The 20,120-nt window shown below is 44.4% G+C and overlaps 1 protein-coding gene across 7 annotated transcripts in view; it reads right to left on the reverse strand.

The window, feature by feature from the left end:
* Positions 1-20,120, reverse strand: part of myo9aa (myosin IXAa) — a 251,246-nt gene that overhangs the window by 76,524 nt on the left and 154,602 nt on the right. For 6 of the 7 annotated variants that reach the window (XM_038784181.1, XM_038784180.1, XM_038784177.1 and 3 more), the window contains exons 12-15: positions 18,725-18,866; positions 16,415-16,610; positions 11,696-11,815; positions 9,188-9,263 (exon numbers count right to left, since the gene is read on the reverse strand). In XM_038784181.1, the coding sequence (XP_038640109.1) occupies positions 9,188-9,263; positions 11,696-11,815; positions 16,415-16,610; positions 18,725-18,866 (534 nt within the window). The remainder of the gene's footprint in view (positions 1-9,187; positions 9,264-11,695; positions 11,816-16,414; positions 16,611-18,724; positions 18,867-20,120) is intronic. The other variant, XM_038784179.1, reaches the window with a different exon arrangement.

Genomic DNA, 20,120 nt, shown 5'->3' on the forward strand with positions numbered 1-20,120 from the left:
TTAGCCCAGCGGTAACCCACTGACCCCATGCTTTTAGAATGAAGTCAGGCAGGAAGCAGCTGTGGACATTTCAGGGTTACCAAGGAGCATGAAGCGGATGTACGGCACACTGCACGTGCATCGCTTCATTGAAGTTATGTCGCACACATTTTAGAAATGCAATGAGACTGCTTTACACCGATGGCAACTGCATCAATTCCATCTGCACAGCCTGTAACTATTTACAAATACCTGAGGTTTGCTCCAACAGCACACAGGAACTGAATTGGAGCTTTCTCTTCATTTCAGTTTTTGTTGCAATCAGATTTCCAAAATAACCACTTCAGGTTGAATATTGCAGCCCCAAGATGTTTTCTCCTCCTTCACCCGTTTAAAGAAACTGCCCCAAGTTTAATACGGACCAAACCCAATTTTTATTACAACTGGAAACAGAAAATGCTGGAAATGTGCACAGGTCAGGCAGCATCTGTGGAATGCTAATCAAAATTAACATTTCAGATCGCCGTCCTTTTGACAAAACTGGAAAAGGCTAAGATGCAACAGGTTTGGGGACAGAAGCGGGTAAAGGGGAAAATGGGCAGTAGGGAGAAGAACAAGGGTGGGAAACAGATGTAGAGGGATTGGACTTCTTTGTGAAAATAGGATTAGGGTCAGGAACTTAGAAGCTGTTAACAGTCGCAGAAGGTGTGGGTGTTGGTGCAAAGAGACTAAACAACGGGAGGCAAAAAGTCAAGATTAAAAGAAATCAGTTCTGCGACTGAAGAACAGGCTGAAACAATAGGTCGACCAGTTTATGTTTGTGAATCTTGGGGGGAGGTAAAATTGGGCTGTATGTGGTTGGGTGACTATAAGGTTTGAGGCCATGGAGGGAAGGTCTCAAGAGGATAGAATATCAGCGACAGTCGTGGAAACGATAGTTTGATGTTCATTGGCAGGGCCAAGGTCTGGAAGAGCTGCAGGAGATGAGTCAGCATTCAGTCTCTGCAAGACAGAGGCCAGTTTGACAAAAAAAATCCATCAGCAAGTTTGAATACAATGTTAAGATTGGCTTGAGGGATCAGAGTGCTGCAGGTTCAGTGACAGATGCATCACAGGGAATGAGCGGGGCAGAGAAATCAAGGTGGTCAACATCAAGCCAACAGTTTTCAATGAAAGGATCTAGACAGGTTAACGGGCCAGAGGGAGGGGTCCAGGTGAAATTAAAATGCTGAAGACGGAAGAGTTGGGGAGAAAACTCTTGGTACAGAAGTGGACACGAGGCAATGACGATAGACAGAGCTCAGTACTTTGGCTCTCAACGTCTTCAGCATTATGTCAAGCTTGAAATTCTTTGAGTTGGAGAGTGAGAGGATGAAGCTGAGGAGTCATTATAATGGAGTTGGAATTGGTAAAATTAAATGAACATAGACAAATATTAACCAGATATTGATATAAAGACAATTAAGTTTGTGCCAAAAATGATGCAAAGTTGCATGACTGAAATGTACCAGTGGTTGCACTGCCAGGAACACTTTGGCTTTGACTCACAGTCAGAGGCTCCCTCATTGTTGACTACGCGTGTAAGAAATGCACACACAGGCACAATGTGCCTCGACAAAGCAGATATTCCAATGGCTCAGTTAATTAAACCAGTGAGCCATACAGCCCAGGAATGCCACAGGTTTACTCTGCTGAGTGTCATGTGAGAGAACCTTTAAGAACTGGGTGTTAATTAAATAGCTGTAGTGGATGTACCTTTAAGAAATGAGTGTTTGTCATATAGCTGCAGTGATGCCAGAGTGTGGGTGGAGCTGTGCTGTCTGTCTTTCACTTTTATTTTTGAGCAGGCAGCTGCAGTGAATTTTAGTTTTGTTTGAGAGTTGGATAGCTGCACGCAAAGCAAACAGCTGTATAAGGATCTATCTCTGCAATCTAAAGACTGTCTCCAGATCATTTGAGGATTTCAAAGTGATAAGCATCTGTGTTAAAAAGGGTCTTTTGTCTTATGGATGTTGCAAGGAAATATTAAGGGTTACTTATAGAATATTGTATCTGTGGGGATTATTGGTGTTGATAGTTGCTGAGATGCTTACTGTGGGTTTATAAAGTGTTAACTGGATTTCATAGAATAAACATTATTTTTGTTTAAACATACTTTTAATTCTCTGTTGCTTGTAGGCCCTCGTGCTCCCCATAACCACAATCTATTAAAAGTTGTGGGTCAGGTGAACTCCATGATACATTTTGGGGTTCTCTAAATCCTGGCCCATAACCTGAGTCACTGGTTCACCTAAGACAGCAGTTGTAATTCGCCTCTGTGCCACTGAGTTTGAAAATAGAGGAAGAAAAAATCAGTAAAGGTCCTAGCTCCTCTTTGCTATTCAGTGTCCTGTGATGTACAGATTGTAAAAGGGAGGAAATGCATCCGTGGCTAAGCAACAAAGTTAAAGTAACAAAAGCAAAGGGCACGATTTAATGGAAAATATTCTAAGTGTCATATCGGGCGTGACTTCCTAGATGTTTTGCCGACAGACGGCCTGGCGAGACTGCGGCCGGTATTTAATTTGGGCAGCACGGTAGGATAATGGGTAGCACTGTTGCTTCACAGCTCCAGGGTCCCAGGTTCTATTCCTGGCTTGGGTCACTATGTGTGTGAAGTCTGCACGTTCTCCCCGTGTCTGCGTGGGTTTCCAACGGGTGCTCCAGTTTCCTCCCACAAGTCCTGAAAGACGTGCTGTTAGCTGAATTGGACATTCTGAATTCTCCCTCTGTGTACCCGAACAGGCGCTGGAATGTGGTGACTCAGGCTTTTCTTAGTAACTTCATTGCAGTGTTAATGTAAGCCTACTTGTGACACTGAAGATTATTGTTATTATAACGGCATTTAGTGCCGAAAATGATCCCCCATGGGCTTCACGCCGATACTGGCCCGAGCTCAGGTAACCCTCTGATCCACACCTCTGGTCGCGGGGATATCCCCAGTACTGAAGTCCATTTGATTGTTGGCTGCTGCCTCTGTGGTGTTGACACCCTCCCCCAGGGTTCAGGCAAAGCACCAGGCCTCACAGTTTGATTGGAATGCAAGACAATAACACTCATCCGAGACATGGCACGTGTAACCATGGGGATGCACTTGGGGGAGTTAAAAAGAAAATCGACAAACTTGAGGAGATAGTTAGGTTTCTAATTAATAGCGTGATGAAGGTTTATGGGGAGTGGGCTGGAAGGTGGAGATGAGGCTGAGATGATATCAGACATGATGGTATTGAATGGTGGAGCAGGCTCGAGGGGTTGAATTACTTACCCCTAGTTCTTATCAAAGTGCACTGTATTTGCTTCTTTATTGTTGTTTTAAACAGATTCTAGAAGACATAAGAACTAGGAGCAGGAGTAGACCATCTGGCCCCTCGAGCCTGCTCCGCCATTCAATTAGATCATGGCTGATCTTTTGTGGACTCAGCTCCACTTTCCGGCCCGAACACCATAACCCTTAATCCCTTTATTCTTCAAAAAACTATCTATCTTTACCTTAAAAACATGTAATGAAGGAGCCTCAACTGCTTCACTGGGCAAGGAATTCCATAGATTCACGACCCTTTGGGTGAAGAAGTTCCTCCTAAACTCAGCCTCAAAATAAGGGGAAGTAGATTTAGGACTATGTCCCCTAGTTCTGCTGTCACCCGCCAGTGGAAACAACCTGCCCGCATCTATCCTATCTATTCCCTTCATAATTTTAAATGTTTCTATAAGATCCCCCCTCATCCTTCTAAATTCCAACGAATACAGTCCCAGTCTACTCAACCTCTCCTCATAATCCAACCCCTTCAGCTCTGGGATTAACCTAGTGAATCTCCTCTGCACACCCTCCAGCGCCAGTACGTCCTTTCTCAAGTAAGGAGACCAAAACTGAACACAATACTCCAGGTGTGGCCGCACTAACACCTTATACAATTGCAACATAACCTCCCTAGTCTTAAACTCCATCCCTCTAGCAATGAAGGACAAAATTCCATTTGCCTTCTTAATCACCTGTTGCACTTGTAAACCAACCTTCTGTGACTCATGCACTAGCACACCCAAGTCTCTCTGAACAGCGGCATGCTTTAATATTTTATCGTTTAAATAATAATCCCGTTTGCTGTTATTCCTACCAAAATGGATAACCTCACATTTGTCAACATTGTATTCCATCTGCCAGACCCTAGCCCATTCACTTAACCTATCCAAATCCCTCTGCAGACTTCCAGTATCCTCTGCACTTTTCGCTTTACCACTCATCTTAGTGTCATCTGCAAACTTGGACACATTGCCCTTGGTCCCCAACTCCAAATCATCTATGTAAATTGTGAACAATTGTGGGCCCAACATGGATCCCTGAGGGACACCACTAGCTACTGATTGCCAACCAGAGAAACACCCATTTATCCCAACTCTTTGCTTTCTATTAATTAACCAATCCTCTATCCATGCTACTGCTTTACCCTTCATGCCATGCATCTTTATCTTATGCAGCAACCTTTTGTGTGGCACCTTGTCAAAGGCTTTCTGGAAATCCAGATATACCACATCCATCAGCTCCCCGTTATCTACTGCACTGGTAATGTCCTCAAAAAATTCCACTAAATTAGTTAGGCATGACCTGCCCTTTACGAACCCATGCTGCGTCTGCCCAATGGGACAATTTCTATCCAGATGCCTCGCAATTTCTTCCTTGATGATAGATTCCAGCATCTTCCCTACTACCGAAGTTAAGCTCACTGGCCTATAATTTCCTGCTTTCTGCCTACCTCCTTTTTTAAACAGTGGCGTCACGTTTGCTAATTTCCAATCCACCGGGACCACCCCAGAGTCTAGTGAATTTCGGTAAATTATCACTAGTGCATCTGCAATTTCCCTAGCCATCTCTTTTAGCACTCTGGGATGCATTCCATCAGGGCCAGGAGACTTGTCTACCTTTAGCCCCATTAGCTTGCCCATCACTACCTCCTTAGTGATAACAATCCTCTCAAGGTCCTCACCTGTCATAGCCTCATTTCTATCAGTCGCTGGCATGTTATTTGTGTCTTCCACTGTGAAGACCGACCCAAAAAACCTGTTCAGTTCCTCAGCCATTTCCTCATTTCCCATTATTAAAACTCCCTTCTCATCCTCTAAAGGACCAATATTTACCTTAGCCACTCTTTTTTGTCTTATATATTTGTAAAAACTTTTACTGTCTGTTTTTATATTCTGAGCAAGTTTACTCTCATACTCTATCTTACTCTTCTTTATAGCTTTTTTAGTAGCTTTCTGTTGCCCCCTAAAGATTTCCCAGTCCTCTAATCTCCCAGCAATCTTTGCCACTTTATATGCTTTTTCCTTCAATTTGATACTCTCCCTTATTTCCTTAGATATCCACGGTCGATTTTCCCTCTTTCTTCCGTCCTTCCTTTTTGTTGGTATAAACCTTTGCTGAGCACTGTGAAAAATCGCTTGGCAGGTTCTCCACTGTTCCTCAACTGTTCCACCATAAAGTCTTAGCTCCCAGTCTACCTTAGCTAGTTCTTCTCTCATCCCCTTGTAATCTCCTTTGTTTAAACACAAAACACTAGCATTTGATTTTACTTTTAGCTGGGCCAACGAGCTAATAATGATGGGTTAACAACTTCAAACGCCAGAAGCTACCTTGCCTCTATTCAGAATCCAAGTTATTACATAAAATCAGCTTGTGTGAATTTGGGGGAAGACAGTGTCAGACATGGCTGAGGGCTCCTATCGTCAAACAGATAGGCGACAGTCACTGCTCAGGGTCACATACAAATGGCTATTCTGACCCCAATGTCCACTACAAGCCAGAACATCCATGGACAGGTTTATTGGGGTTGGGGTAAGGTGAGGAGGAGAAGACCAGATATATTTCATATACAGTGAACAAACAGGACACGTTTACTGAGCACTTTGCTGACGGCGTCTGTTGGTGTTCCTTTGACCAGGCTTCTGACTTGGTTGGATGGATCTTTTTGCTTTACCTTTTCAGCGTCCCTTGGTTGGTCTCTGTTGGTAGGAATGGCTGACTCTGGATTAAGGGGTGATGCGAGACCTCCAATCAGTTTGGTCACCTGGAACGTTAGAGGTTTGAATGGCCCAGTGAAGAGGTTGAGGGCATTTGCCCATCTCAAGAGCTTAAACTCTGATGTTGTTTCTTTGCAGGAAACCCACTTGCGTGTCAGGCAGGTTTTTAATTCCCGTTTCAATGGCAGGGTCAGGGGTACAGCGATATTAATTCACAGAGGAGTTCAGTTTTCCTCCTCTCTGATCCAATCGACTATTGGGATTGGCTATGTTATTTTTTGTGGCTCCCTGGTGAACACCCCGGTTGTCATAGTCAATATGTAGGCCCCCAACTGGGACAAAATAAAATGTTATTAACTCCCTGCTGGCCTCCTTCCCAAACCTCGACTCACAGCAGCTTATTTTAGGTGAGGACCTGAATTATGCTTTGGACTCTAGACTGGATTGTTCCAAGCCTAAATCTCTGGTGAAGCAAACAGGGGCTTATATCAGACAATGTGATGGACTCCAAATGCTCTCAGATCAATGAATAGACAATAAATTCAGCCTTCATCATTACATCAAAACCTTTGAAAGGAGGAAGGTAGTTGAGCATAATTAATCTTAGCATATACATTGTGTTTGCTCAAACACTCAGACTTATTAGTCCCTCAACAAGAGCAGCTACTAGACATTGACCACTGCTGTTTTTTTTTTATTTGTTCATGGGACGTGCGAGTCGCGGGCTGTGCCAGCATATATTGCCCATCCCTAATTGCCCTTGAGGGGGCAGCTAAGAGTCGACCACGTTGCTATGTGTCTGGAGTCACATGTAGGCCAGACCAGACATTAGTGAACCAGATGGGTTTTTACCACAATCGACAATGGTTTCATGGTCATCATCAGACTTTAAATTCCAGATTTTTATTGAATTCAAATTTCACCATCTGCCGTGGTGGGATTTGAACCTGGGACCCCAGAGCATTACCCTGGGTCTCTGGATTACTAGTCCAGTGACAATACAACTACACCACCGCCTCCTCCCCACTCAAGCTTTAAAATATCTAAGTTGTACTGTATGCCATGGTTTAAGATAAACAATTCAGCATTCAAAACTGGAAGCAAATGGTTATGCACACACATTTCATTAATCATTGTTCCATCTTTTAATGTGAAAGGTTCACTGATTCACAGTCAGCTGAAGTTTGCAGCAAACAAGCGTTCCTTTCAGATCAACGTCATTGTCGGCACCAGCAGTGGAAGGAAGTTCTCTTTTTGTGATAAATATCGGCTTTTCCTGTATTTGGGCAGGCAATCACAGTTGAAAGCTAGCTAGTATTTCAAAGCTGATTCGGATTTAGCCACATTTGCTGCCCCATCTCCAGCTGTGCGATTTTTAATTAATGTGAAACTGATTGAAATGGCGCAAAAGCAAAACGCTGCGGATGCTGAGAATGTTAAACAGAGAATGCTGGAAACATTCAGGAGGTCAGGTCCCATCTGTGTGGGGGGGGGGGAGGAAAGAGAGAGAATGAGCGAGAGAGGGAGAGAGAGTAAAAGAGACAGAATGAGTGAGGGAGAATGAGAGAGAGGTGGTGTTTCAATCAATGACCTTTCGTTTCAACACCCTGAAACGTGAACTCTGTTCATCTCTCCACAGATACTGTCTGAACTGCTGAGTATTTCCAGCGTTTTCAGAGTAAATGTTAGAAATCTTGAAAAAAAAGGAATGATATAATGGCAAGTACACCTTGTAAAGGAAGCATACATGACAAACAGCTAAGGTATCAGTGCTAACAGAGGTTCCCCGATTGTATATCACTAACAACAAGCATCAGTGGTTAAACAAACAGCATTACAGTCACTCGTATTTCCTGCTTTAATTTGGCTCTGGGCAGCTAGATCATCCAGCAATTAGATTCCCACAATTCCAGCCTGTGCAACCCTCCCATCAATGTCATGGAAGCCTTGGGGCAGGAAACAGTGGTTGCCATTCCTCATCGGGTGCCAAGGGTATAGCTGCCGCCATACTGTAAATGAAAAGTGACTGTAACTTCAAATGGTTCAGCCCAAGTATGACATTAAATTAGTCACAGTTTCCGAAAAAATCACCAAGAAGTTAGTGCTGGTCACTCAGGTGGCAGCAACAAGTACTCCCAGATCAGGAACAGCAACAGTTAGATGTGGAGACTTGGGGCTGAATTCTCCGCTCCCCGACACCGGAATCACGTTTGGCGAGGGGGCGGAGAATCCCCGGTGGTGCCAAAATCAGGAGTGGCGCTGCTTTCACGATGCTCCGCCCCCTGAAAAGCGGCGTACTCTAGTTGTACGCCGCATGCCTTATCCACGGCCTCAGGCCATTGCTCCGTCCCGAGCTGCCGAGTTCCTGCATGTGGTCTCACCCGTCGTCAACTTAGCGCAGCCGCTGTGGACTCAGTCCGGCATTGCCACAATTTGGGGAGGGCCGATCCGCGGGCAGGTGGGGCTTCATTCAAGGCTGGGGGCACTGTGGGCGGGCAGTCCGGGGCACATGAGCGCCCAAAGGGGGGGAACTATTTTTGCAGTCCGGGTCCGCAGGCTGAGTCCACCATGAAGCACGCGCGGCCGCTGCAGGCTGCCGCCGTGCGCATGCGCGGCCACGAACCCAGCAATGCTCCGGGCCATATCAGTAGCTAGAGCTGGGAGCTCTACGCTGCCTCCCTGCTAACGCCCAGCAAAACGGCAAATTGGCATGGAGACTTAGTCTCTCAAACGGAGAATCCAGCCCTTCATATTTCACATCAAATCTTTACAACCAGCAGCAGAGGAACCTTCGCCTCTTTGGGATGGATTTTACCCAGAACCCAGGAGTAAGAGGCCAGTGTGACTAACCCATCGTCAGTAACTCATTTTGGAAGCAAAATTATTCCCATTGTACCTTTTCTTTCCCGTTACAATGCCAGTACTTAGTTTAAATTACTAACCTTAAGGGACTCAAGCAGTTTACCTGGGTCAAGATGAGATGTCACATTTTAAAAATTTGCATTCGACGAATGCAAGAAGGTACAGCCAGTTTTCCCAAATTTTCCTCTTCGCGTTTAGGATCAGTATCACACAGTAAAAAAACGTTTGCAGCAACCAGTATTTAATAAATGTGACAAACATTGCCTTGTATATAAGCAAATGGATATGTCCGTACCGTGGTGATTTGTCATTAATGGTGTTTGTTCCTTGCAAGTTGGATAATGGTGTCCTTGGGCTTTTCCTTGTAATACCTGTCACAGCAAAACAAGTGTTAAAGTGGTAGCTAATCAGAGGGAAACTAGAAGTAGCAATAGTGAAGCATGCATGTGTTGCAGCATGCTGCAGGCAGATTAGCAGGGGCAACCTGAAGCATTCCCACAGAATCTCTGCAGGTGCCACGCAGAGTCACTTCACCCAGGGCTGGGTGGAACAAGCCATTATGTCAAAAATGGAAACATAAAGAGATGTCAAATTATTCCCGGATACCTGAAGCAATGGTTAGATTTTTATGTTTCATAACCCTTAAAATTACAAAACTTATTTCTCTTTGCAAGGGTTAAATCACAGCCAAATTCTTTCCATACTACGCACAGATCAAAGGCAGGAAGCTGAACACGCAAAACAAACATATATAGCTGTGATCAATGTGGGTACAAGACCAGAAGCAAGGGGAACAACAAAAATATTTAGGGAGCATCTCAAATCTACCATTTATCAATTATACCAAGAGAAGAAGGGCTCCAGATTGAACAGAAGAGAGCGGGATTATATTTTCTGCATATATCACCTCAAACTGAAGGCTTGCCCTGGCACCCTACAAATGCCGCTTGGTGGTGTTGTATAAAAGCTCAGGTTTGTACAAGTCATAAAGGGATAGATGCTACACTTCAATTTTGTTGATTTGGAACTTTGATCTAGCCCAACCAAGATCAAACCAGTTCAGTGAGCAAAATACCTCACTACACTTGATCAACAATTCTGGATAGCAATTTAACAAAATCCTTTGTCTCACAATCCTTACTTGATGTATTGAATTTTCATGTTTGAAGAGGAAATGTTTTGAAACCCCATTCAGCATCAAAACACTCAACAGTAGCTAAGCTTGGCATCCAGCCTTGCTCAGATTCAAATTAATGCTTTCTGGACAAACTTCAAAAGAAGCTGGCTTTTGTTCCAATTAGGGAACAAAAAAGAAATCATACAGGAGGCAATCTCTTCCTACTAATGAACACATGGCCACCCCTTCCCACAATGAATACATGGCTACCCTTTCCCAATAATGAACACGCCCATCTCTCCCCACTAATAAGGAAAAGACTATCATCTGCCATAAAGCCATATCCTTGTAAGTTTGCAGGTAAGGCCACACTCTCTGCTAGGGACTGGGAAATTTACTTTAATTTTAAAGAATTCTGGATCAACACAAATGGAAGAAACTTGGAATTGACAAGACATTGCGTTGCATGAGAACGCAAAGTACATATGCAACCATACTTAACCTCATTTGAGGAAATGGATTTTAAGAAGTTTAAACATCGCCTGCTGACTGTGTCATCATACTCTATTTTGTGCACAATTCTCACATCCCATCAAGGTCAGACTGAACGGAAACTTTTTAAATGCTGCACTGAAACCTTGAATGAAAACATGTTTTACAAATGTTGTCCCTTGTGTGTAAACATTAGTACTTGGTTTTCAATTAAAGTTTATTGACAGTAAATTAAACTTCAAGCTGTGATGCCACCAGTATGGGAAAGCAGCACTCGGGATTGCAACACCCACCAATCTAGACAACACACAACTGATTGGCTACTTAAAACAAAAGTATAACTGGGGGAAGGGGAGTGAAGAGGGCAGGAGGGGACAGGCAGGGGAGAAGCTGCCACATCCCAAAGAGGAGCTAATCATTTCCCACCCTGTCATTTCCTCAATTAATGATCTAAATTTCATACACCAGTAGTGAGGTGCGCTGATATTGGCGCGGTCTAGTTGGAATTGAAAGAGTCAGCTGAAATCATTAGTACTCAAGCTTAGATCATGCAGAACGAGTGTTAATCACCACACAAAGGGAAACGGGGGAAAAGGACACAGAGAATATTGAGACCAACACCATTCACTCTATCAGCAAAGCCAAAGGACTGTGGGATGTATATTCACCCTAAGTTTGAAAAATAATCTGATGTTGTATTTTGATGATTATACATTTGGAAAGTTTACTGAAGAATTCTTATAAAGTCGTCATAACCCGTTTCTCATTTCATCCTCTACAAGTCATTTGGAGTGCACGAGAAAATTGGATTATTTACCCATGGTTTTTCTTTTAAAATACATAATATGCCTTCTTTATTAAAGGGTGTGGTTGACAAACCATAAACATCCCAGAATCCTTTGGTGTTGTTTGGCTTCAAGTCAGTGGTCTTCATTACCCACTGCAAGCATCTGGTGAGGCCACAAGTACCCAGTTGGATCACTTTAAAACAGAGTCCGGCATAGTGCTCCCATGCCCTCCCCTTGGCAAAACCTGAAGAATTAACCTCAGCTAACTGGCAAGATCAGTCACATTTTCTTCAGAAAGTCTTAGAAAGTTAATGAAGACCACTAGCCCCGAGTGAATGCTCTTGGACTCCCATTTCCCGTGGGTAAGTGGAGTGTCAGAGAGTATTGCTGGATTTTGGAGCCTTACTGTACTTCTCCTCCTTGCACCTCTGGAGAATCTCTAAACTCCTCTGATGGACTGGGTGATGCAGAAAGCTAAAACTATCGACACTTTTCAAAACCGGGAACGGAACAGCATCATCATGCCCTTGGGAAGCAAAATAAAAACAAAAGAAAAAAAAATAAAAGATACAAGATAGAGATATTCATAACAGACAGGAATTTGAAAGATTGAGAATCTTCTACAAGAATCCAAACATCACAATTATAGTGAAATACATTGAATCATTAATATCTATTTTATGTTAGAAAATAAGACTTTGCTTTCTAATTTAGTGATAATGAGTTAATACTCTAGTGAGCTGCAGGAAGACTGCATATGAATTTGACTGGAGGAGAAAGGCAGTGTGAGAGAAAGGCAGAATTTCCATACTTGGCAGTGGACTAGCTATTTAAGAAAATCAGCACTAATCAAAATATTAGCAAGAGTGAAATTCAGAAGTCTTTTTTAAAGTAATGCAACCTGAAAACTAGAGATAAAAAGTAACGTACTTTTTGATAGGGTTTCACCACTTTCCATCTAGCTTAACAACAGACGCTTTGACTGCATGAAGTTTTCAAAATTATTACAGCGTTTGCACCGAAGACTGGCCTAAAAATACCAAATGCTTTAAATTACAAAATATTGCCCCAATTTATGCCTACTGACCCAGTTGTTGTTACCACCAAAGAGTTTCAGGTCCAGCTGAGACGATCTTAAATGAAGATGGTGGATCAACTAAGCAACAAGATGCAGAATGACATAACCAAAACAATGGTGCATGTGCGGATATCAGCTGGAGATAGGATTAAGCTCAAATGTGCAATCTCTCACAGCTGGAGAACACACCAATATTAACTCTGGGATTGCACATGAAGAAAGGCTTGGGAGAGGTTACAAGGGGCTGCTTGGCATTGAATTTCCAAATATAAGTCAGCCCCTTCAGGAGACAAAAGGAAGACAGGAAAGCTAACTGGAGACATTATGTCATGTACAAGGATATCCCAACAGGATTTGACTTTTATGATACCCAACAGGCTACCATCGCCAAAATTAAATTAGGGCATTAGTTTCTTTATCTTAAACAGCTTTGAATTACTGGAACTGCACGGTTATTCATGGAGAAAGGCTGCCAACTTTGTCAGTTTTCACCAAATCTGACAGTTTTCACCAAGGTATTTTATTTTTGCTGATTTCAGGCACAGAAGAGGTGGAAGAAACAGAGGTTATTCTAAATAAGAGTGGAAGATATAAAGAGCAGCGTTCTACTTGTGCAGCAGGAATAGACCTACACAGAGCAAGGCTGTACCAGGCAGATAATTCAGAGTATGAACCAGCTGCCACAGCATGATGATGCGGCTTTCTAGAAAATAAATGCATCTTCCCAGATATAGAAGGGCAGGAGTGCCCGGATTAAAGTGAGAATAAAGCAAACCAAAGCCTACATAAACCATCATACTGATGCAATATGGGCATCCAATCGCAATAAACATTAAATTGCTCACAAACTGGTACTTACAGAAATAGGTCAATCTCGGATTGTTAAAATCCAACGGTCTGACAAGTGACATGTTCTAAAACATCACTATAAATGCCTCTGGACCGGCAAAATGGATTTAAATACCGCAAATTCAAGTTTTCCACCACTAGATGGAGTTTAATGTTTGTGGGATTTAAACATTTCAATTAAATAGGTCCAGGGCAGTATCGCCAGAAGTCACCCGTATATCATGGTTTATGTTCCAAGAGACGTGCATCACCCAGTTTTTGGAAGCCAAGATAATTTAAGACTTGATACCTGTTTTTGCATCCTCTCAGTGTATTTTGCGATGGCATCTTTGTGCAGCAGTGTAGTCTCAGTGCTTTTCTATATTGTAGTGAATGTGCCATCAGAGAATCTCTACAGTGCAGGCGGAGGCCACTCGGCCTATTGGGTTTAGACCGACCCTGGAAAGACCACTCCATCTAGGCCCCCAATCCTCGTAACGCCACCTAACCTGCATATTTTTGGACACTAAGGGGCAATGTAGCACGGCCAATCCACCTAACCCGCACATCTTTAGACTGTGGGAGGAAAACGGAGCCCCCGGAGGAAACCCACGCACACACGGGGAGAAAGTGCAGACTCCGCACAGATAGTCACCCGAGGCCGGAATTGAACCCGGATCCCTGGCACTGTGACGCAGCAGTGCTAACCACTGTGCCACCGTACACTTAGGCAAATGATTCTGTGCAATACAAACCCCATGAATTTCTACATTTACATGACATGCTGCTCAAGTCCCAAAATTTTGCATTAAGTTTCTAAACATCAGTCTTTTAACATTGAATCCAATGGTGGAACAAATCATTGCATTAGTTTGGTGGCAAGGTACATGTTCCTCAAAGCCACTGCGGTGAGAGATTCCATTTTAGAAAAATTCAAACCAGGTATCAAAATGATTTGAGACATCCATCATGGCAACACTCAATAACACACTGATCACTTCAATGTTACTCCAGTTTCTAAGTGACATCCCAGAGTCAGACACTGTCCGGCAGTGGTAATGCAGGAACAGCAGGCTACAAGAAATCATTCCAATCACTATTTCTTGAGCTGTTAAAACTTCAAAATGCACAGAGAGAATCTCAATGTGCCAGATATTTGAATAATATCCAGGTATACTGTCTAACATATAGTCTTGGCATTAATTCACAAAATGGTTTCTAAACTGCAGTTCCTTTACAGAGTTGGTCAGTTGCAACACAGAGAATTTCTGTTTTAACAATAACACTTTTCCCAAGGTCAATTACCCAACTGCCCAAGGGTGATACGTCAGGGGGAGAGTCTGAGGTGCAGTGGTGTTCCGAGCATCACCGCTGCGGGTGCCACCGGCACAGTCCCCCATTACCTCCTCCTCCCTCGAGGTGCCCAATGGCCCCCCGGGCTACTCCGTGGGATCATTGGAGTGAACCCCTGGGGCTCCCCCACCACTTGGCACTGCCAGTCCTTGATGCCTGCTCCTGTCTCGACGTGGGTCTCCTTGCTCACAGCCATGGAACACAGGGATTGGGCCACCTCCCTCTGGGACTGGCGCAGGTCAGCCAGCACTCGGGTAATGCCAATGCCCTCAGCCATAACCCGTTGGTGACTGGGCCAAGGTCTGGAGCACTGCTGCAATATCCAGGTGGTCCCGGTACAGAGCTGCGTATGCCAGGACAGGCCTGGTCATCCTCTGAGAGAGAGAGATAAGGGGGGGGGGGGGGAGAGAGATAGGGAGAGAGGGAGGGGGAGGAGAGGGGAGAGAGGCAGGGAGAGAGGGAGGCAGGGAGGAGAGGGAGAGAGGGGCAGAGAGGCAGGGAGAGAGGGAGGCAGGGAGGGAGAGGGAGGGAGGAGAGGGAGGGGGAAGAGAGGCAGAGAGAGGCAGAGAGAGAGGAAGGGGAGAGGGAGAGGAGGGGAGAGAGGGAGGAGGGGAGAGGGGCAGAGAGGCAGGGAGGGAGAGAAAGGGAGGCAGGGAGGGAGAGAAAGGGAGGCAGGGAGGGAGAGAGGGAGGAGAGGGAGAGGGGGAGAGAGGGAGGGGGGGAGAGAGGGAGAGGGAGGAGAGGGGAGAGAGGGAGGGGGAGAGAGGGAGGGGGAGAGAGGGAGGCAGAGGCAGGGAGAGGGAGAGAGCGAAAGAGAGAGAGAGACGGCGGGCACCTGGCCATGACGGCTGGCATGTAGTGCAGGTTGGGGTGCGTGCGCACTCCTGGCGGTGGGGTTCAGTCGCCCTCCAGGTGGTGGTGGTGGGGGAGAATTACAGTTGTCTGGGTTGGGGAGTGGGTGCCAGGGGTACAGTGCTGCCTACTCACCCTGGCCACCCTGTGGAGGTCATACAGCTTCTTTTGGCACTGTTGGCCGGACCTGGTGTTGGGGCCCACAGCCTCTGCCACCTGCGCCCAGGTGCAATGCATGGCAGCAGGTGGCAGCCTCCTCACATCAGGGAACAGGGTGGCCCATCTCTCCTCCACAGCATCCAGCAGGATCTCCAGCTCAGCGTCTGCAAAGCCAGGGTGCCCATCTCTGCGTGCTGCCATCTTGTTGGCTGGGATGGGCGAGTGTGGGGAGTGGATGCTAATATGCAGCTCGTGAGCCTCATGAGTGGCAATCCCAGCACTGGCGAATCGGACACCGTTTTTCATTGGAATAGACTGTGTTCCACGTGGTGCCGGTGCTAACCCATTAACGGATCATGAATTGCTCTGGAACAGGTGCCAATTTAGTTGTCATAGAAGTCCACCGATTGTCCTGACGCCAACACTTAAAAGGCAGAGAATCCTACCCCAGATGTTTCTTTTTATATTTGCACAGTATAGTGATTCTGCCCTTCGAGTATCCCTCTGCCTAAACTCCAAATGTAAGCCCTGTTAAAACACTGGTGAGAACACTCACGTATAATGTATTTGTGCCAGACTGACTGTATTCACATTCATTATAAACCTGTGGGGCAAAACTACAGGAGTACCTAAGCAGAGGAAATTGGAACCTGCAGTGTTTACGGGAATATAAGAGTTGATGGCCAAAAGCTTTCACACCGTTAAGGACAGATTATTGATTACATCAAATACTAACCAGGATCTTCTTTTTAAAAGAAACTTCAAACACATTTTTCCGTATCAACTTGAAAGTTCGTGCTTCACTACCACTACGCCCAATATTGACGGCACAGCAGCACCCATGCTCTCGCTTACCAGGTTTCTTCTCGACATAGCGTTTTCCTGCCTCTCGGAAAGCCACAGCCGCTCGGAAGAAGGATCTCAATATTGACCAGCGAAAGACGGCCACTGGGTCAATGCCAATCAAACCGCAGATGAAAGCATTCTTGCTGCTTTTCAGAAGTGCAACAATGTCAGGACGCATGTGGTCTGTGTTCTTTTCTCGAAAGTCCTATACCAACATACATTTTTGAGGAAACTATAGTGAATGATCAGATTTTTGATTTGCAATTTTTGTTTTACAATCAATTCTTTTTTTAAATTGGAGGTAATTTAGACCACCCCCACACCACCTCGGGGACACCAGCTCATGTAGACATACAATACCACTGAGAACTACAGGCTTCTGGCAACCCCTCCAATTTATGATTGTAAAGATCTTTCCTGGTTCTTCCCTGTTCCCCTTGCTTTAATTTTTGCTGTTACATCTTTGATCCATAGATGATTAATGGACCTGTGTCTTTAAGGCAGCCTGTATCTCTAATTCAAGCAGAAGGCAACTGTGGCCTGTGCCTTTAATACAAGCAGAAAGAAGCCGTGGCCTGTGCCAATACAAGCAGAGGATTTCAGCAGCAGCAAAAATCAGTTTGACCGATTTGGCTGATGGTCAAACCTAGAAGGTGCTCTGCCCGATAACAGGAGGTGATTGGATCTGTTCCCATTGAAATGGTTCACAGCCGCAAAGAGCTTTCAGTTTTGCTTTGGCAGCAAAGAGAGAAAGCCTCTCTTTTTCCCCACTCTGTTTTCTCTGGAAATAACCAGTGGGCACTGTGTGGCCGGGGGGGACGGGGACTGGGGGGGGACTCTCTTGGCAGAAAAGTCTGAAGCAGAAGCTGGAATCTGACAACTCTCGCTGCAGAACAGGCTGATGTGAAGCCCGGAGCCTCTCCCGAAAAAGCTGAGAGTTAGATACTGCAAAGTGCAAGGAAGACCATTACCGGCTCTAAAGCAAATACATTAATCCACACTCTTACTGAGAAGAGAGTGCGCCAAATAACTCATCATCTGAAGCAAGGACTTTTATCTTTTGACCTTAATCCTAATTATTTTTACCTCTTTCCACCCATCTGTGTTTGCCTGTCTTGTGTGTGTGTGAGTAGAGGGTGGGGCAGTTAATGGGAGAGCCAGGTATTAGCTTGTCATTAAGCAGCGGTATTTACTACATATTTCATACTTGCTCTTGTTATAAATAAACAATAAATGTCTTTAAATTTAAAAACATGGTGATTGCAATTATTGGACAGCCAAGGGCCAAAGATTTTGGTATGTTTATCAGAATTATTGCTCAAGTTACTAGTGTTGTGACTCCAGGACGATGGGGCTGGAATTGACCGCACACTTGTCCAGGGGTCATTACACTGCTCTTTCTGGGAACACAGGAACAGGAGGAGGCCACTCAAACGCTTGAGCTTTTCTGAAACATAATCTGATCATTGCTGATCTGTACCTCAACTTAATTTGTGTGCCTTGGTTCCTTACCCTTCAAGACCCTTGCAAACAGAATCCTTCAATCACACTTCTTAAACTTTTAATTATCCACCCCCAGACTCAGCAGTGTTTTGGGAGAAGGAAATTTCCACAAGCCTGTGTGTATGGTGTGCGCTCTGAAATCACCCTGATCAACCTAGTTTTAACTTTTAACCCAGGTTCCACATGAAGAAAGGATTCTTTCCTTTCAATAAAGTAAAATTCCATCGTATCTATCCTATTAAAACCAGGAATCATCTTGAACACCTCAATTTGATCACTCTTTAATCTTCTATACTCAAGAGAATGCAAGCGAAGTCTATCAATGCAACCAGCCCTTGTAATGTAATCATTGATGCCCTTCCTATGTAATTCAAGTGAATTTGTGCTCTCTTCTACTTTGGGTCCAAAGCCAATATATTCTTGCCTGACTTCAGAAGATTGCTAAACGGAAAGCGTTACTTTATCACGGTAGAATTATTTCACCATGGAAAGAATTACATGGAGTCCGATTGAGTCTTCGTGTAGCCTTCAAAATACCCAGAGGCAAGGGTTACAGATTATGATCATGAGCTTAATGCTGCCTATGCCTGTCCTTCCCTAATAATGGTGCATCATGGCTTCCCAGCTGATATTCACTAACTCAGTAAAGACTAGGGATAAAATCTAAGACATTTCCTGTTCAGTACAAGTTAGTTGCACAGCAAACATGCATTTTTTTGCTAAACCACTGCGTTTTGTAGATGGTCTAGGCCCCCTTCTATATCTAAACAATACTCCTCTCGATCAATGGATGCCAATTTATTAGACAGCACAGACCTTCATTTGGTACTTGACTTTCCCTGCATAGTGCTTTATAATAAAGGCTTGCTCCATCACCGTTGGGAACTCTATATAATTGTTCCCTTCATACTGTCGCTTGAATTTGTCCAGCAGCGTCTGATTTGTTGCCTGTGGAAAACTGAATTGAAAGAAAAATAATTACACACAAAACTCAGACACCGCGATTATCATCAGCACTGAAACATCTGGGATCTCGTTAATTTTGTCACTTTAGAGCCTTCATACAAGAATTTATATATCACCTCCTGTAGGCAGAACCCGTGTGAGCAGGCCTGATCCTTGGCCCATGCTCAGTTAGTTGACCTCACCTGAGGGGGGTAAAAAAACGGTCAACAGGATTTGCTCAATGGAAATCTGTCGGTTCAGCTCGGATGGTAGAAATCACAGCCAATCCGGTCATCGACTAAAGTCCTACTCCAGGATTTGAGCACATAATCTAAACTGACACTCAGATTTGGCATTTTTCCATGACATTAAATCAAGGTCCCCATCTGCCTGTTTCTGCGATTCATATGAACGCTTAAAAAAAAACATCCATACTATTTGAAATGGACCAGGGAAACTGACTAATCACTCAACTGCTGTTTGTGGGAAATCTCGGTGCAGAAACCAGATGCCATGTTTGTCACGTAACAGTATTATTGCTCTCAACTAATTTGTGTCCTTCCAAGCATTTCTGAGACATGATACGGCACTGTAGAGATGGCATTTCCTTTAAAGCTCCAGATTTGTTGCAACATGAACAGAAAATGTTAGATAGAAGGTAAATCAGTGCAGCTCGAATGAAAGACCCCATCTTTAATCCACATTCATCTTCACAAATGCGGCTTCTCTTTCAGCATTCCAACATTTCATGTTTTTAATCAATTGCTGCAGGTAATGATCTTGTTACATAAGACAGTCAAGTTAAGCCTGACAGATGTCCAAGAAGTGTTGGTTATCCTAACGTTGGATTGGTTGGATTTGATTTGATTTATTGTCCCATGTAGCCAGGTACAGTGAAAAGTATTGTTCTCCGTAGTCCCTACAGATCATTCCATACATGAAAAAAAAACATAGAACATACATAAATACACAACGTAAATACATAGGCACAGGCAACGGGAGAACATACGGAGTGTAGTACTGCTCAACAGAGAAGATGTGTGGGGAGATCAGTTAGTCCATAATAGGGTCATTTTGGAGTCTGGTAACAGTGGGGAAGAAGCTGTTTTTGAATCTGTTTGTGACTCAGACTTTTGTATCTCCTGCCCGATGGAAGAAGTTGGAAGTGCGAGTAAGCCGGGTGGGAGGGGTCTTTGATTATGCTCCCCGCTCTCCCAAGGCAGCAGGAGGTGTCGATAAGAGTTAATCGATGGGAGGCAGGTTTGAG

Source organism: Scyliorhinus canicula, chromosome 24 (genome assembly GCF_902713615.1).
Source record: "Scyliorhinus canicula chromosome 24, sScyCan1.1, whole genome shotgun sequence".
In the NCBI taxonomy this organism is placed as follows: Eukaryota; Metazoa; Chordata; class Chondrichthyes; order Carcharhiniformes; family Scyliorhinidae; genus Scyliorhinus; species Scyliorhinus canicula.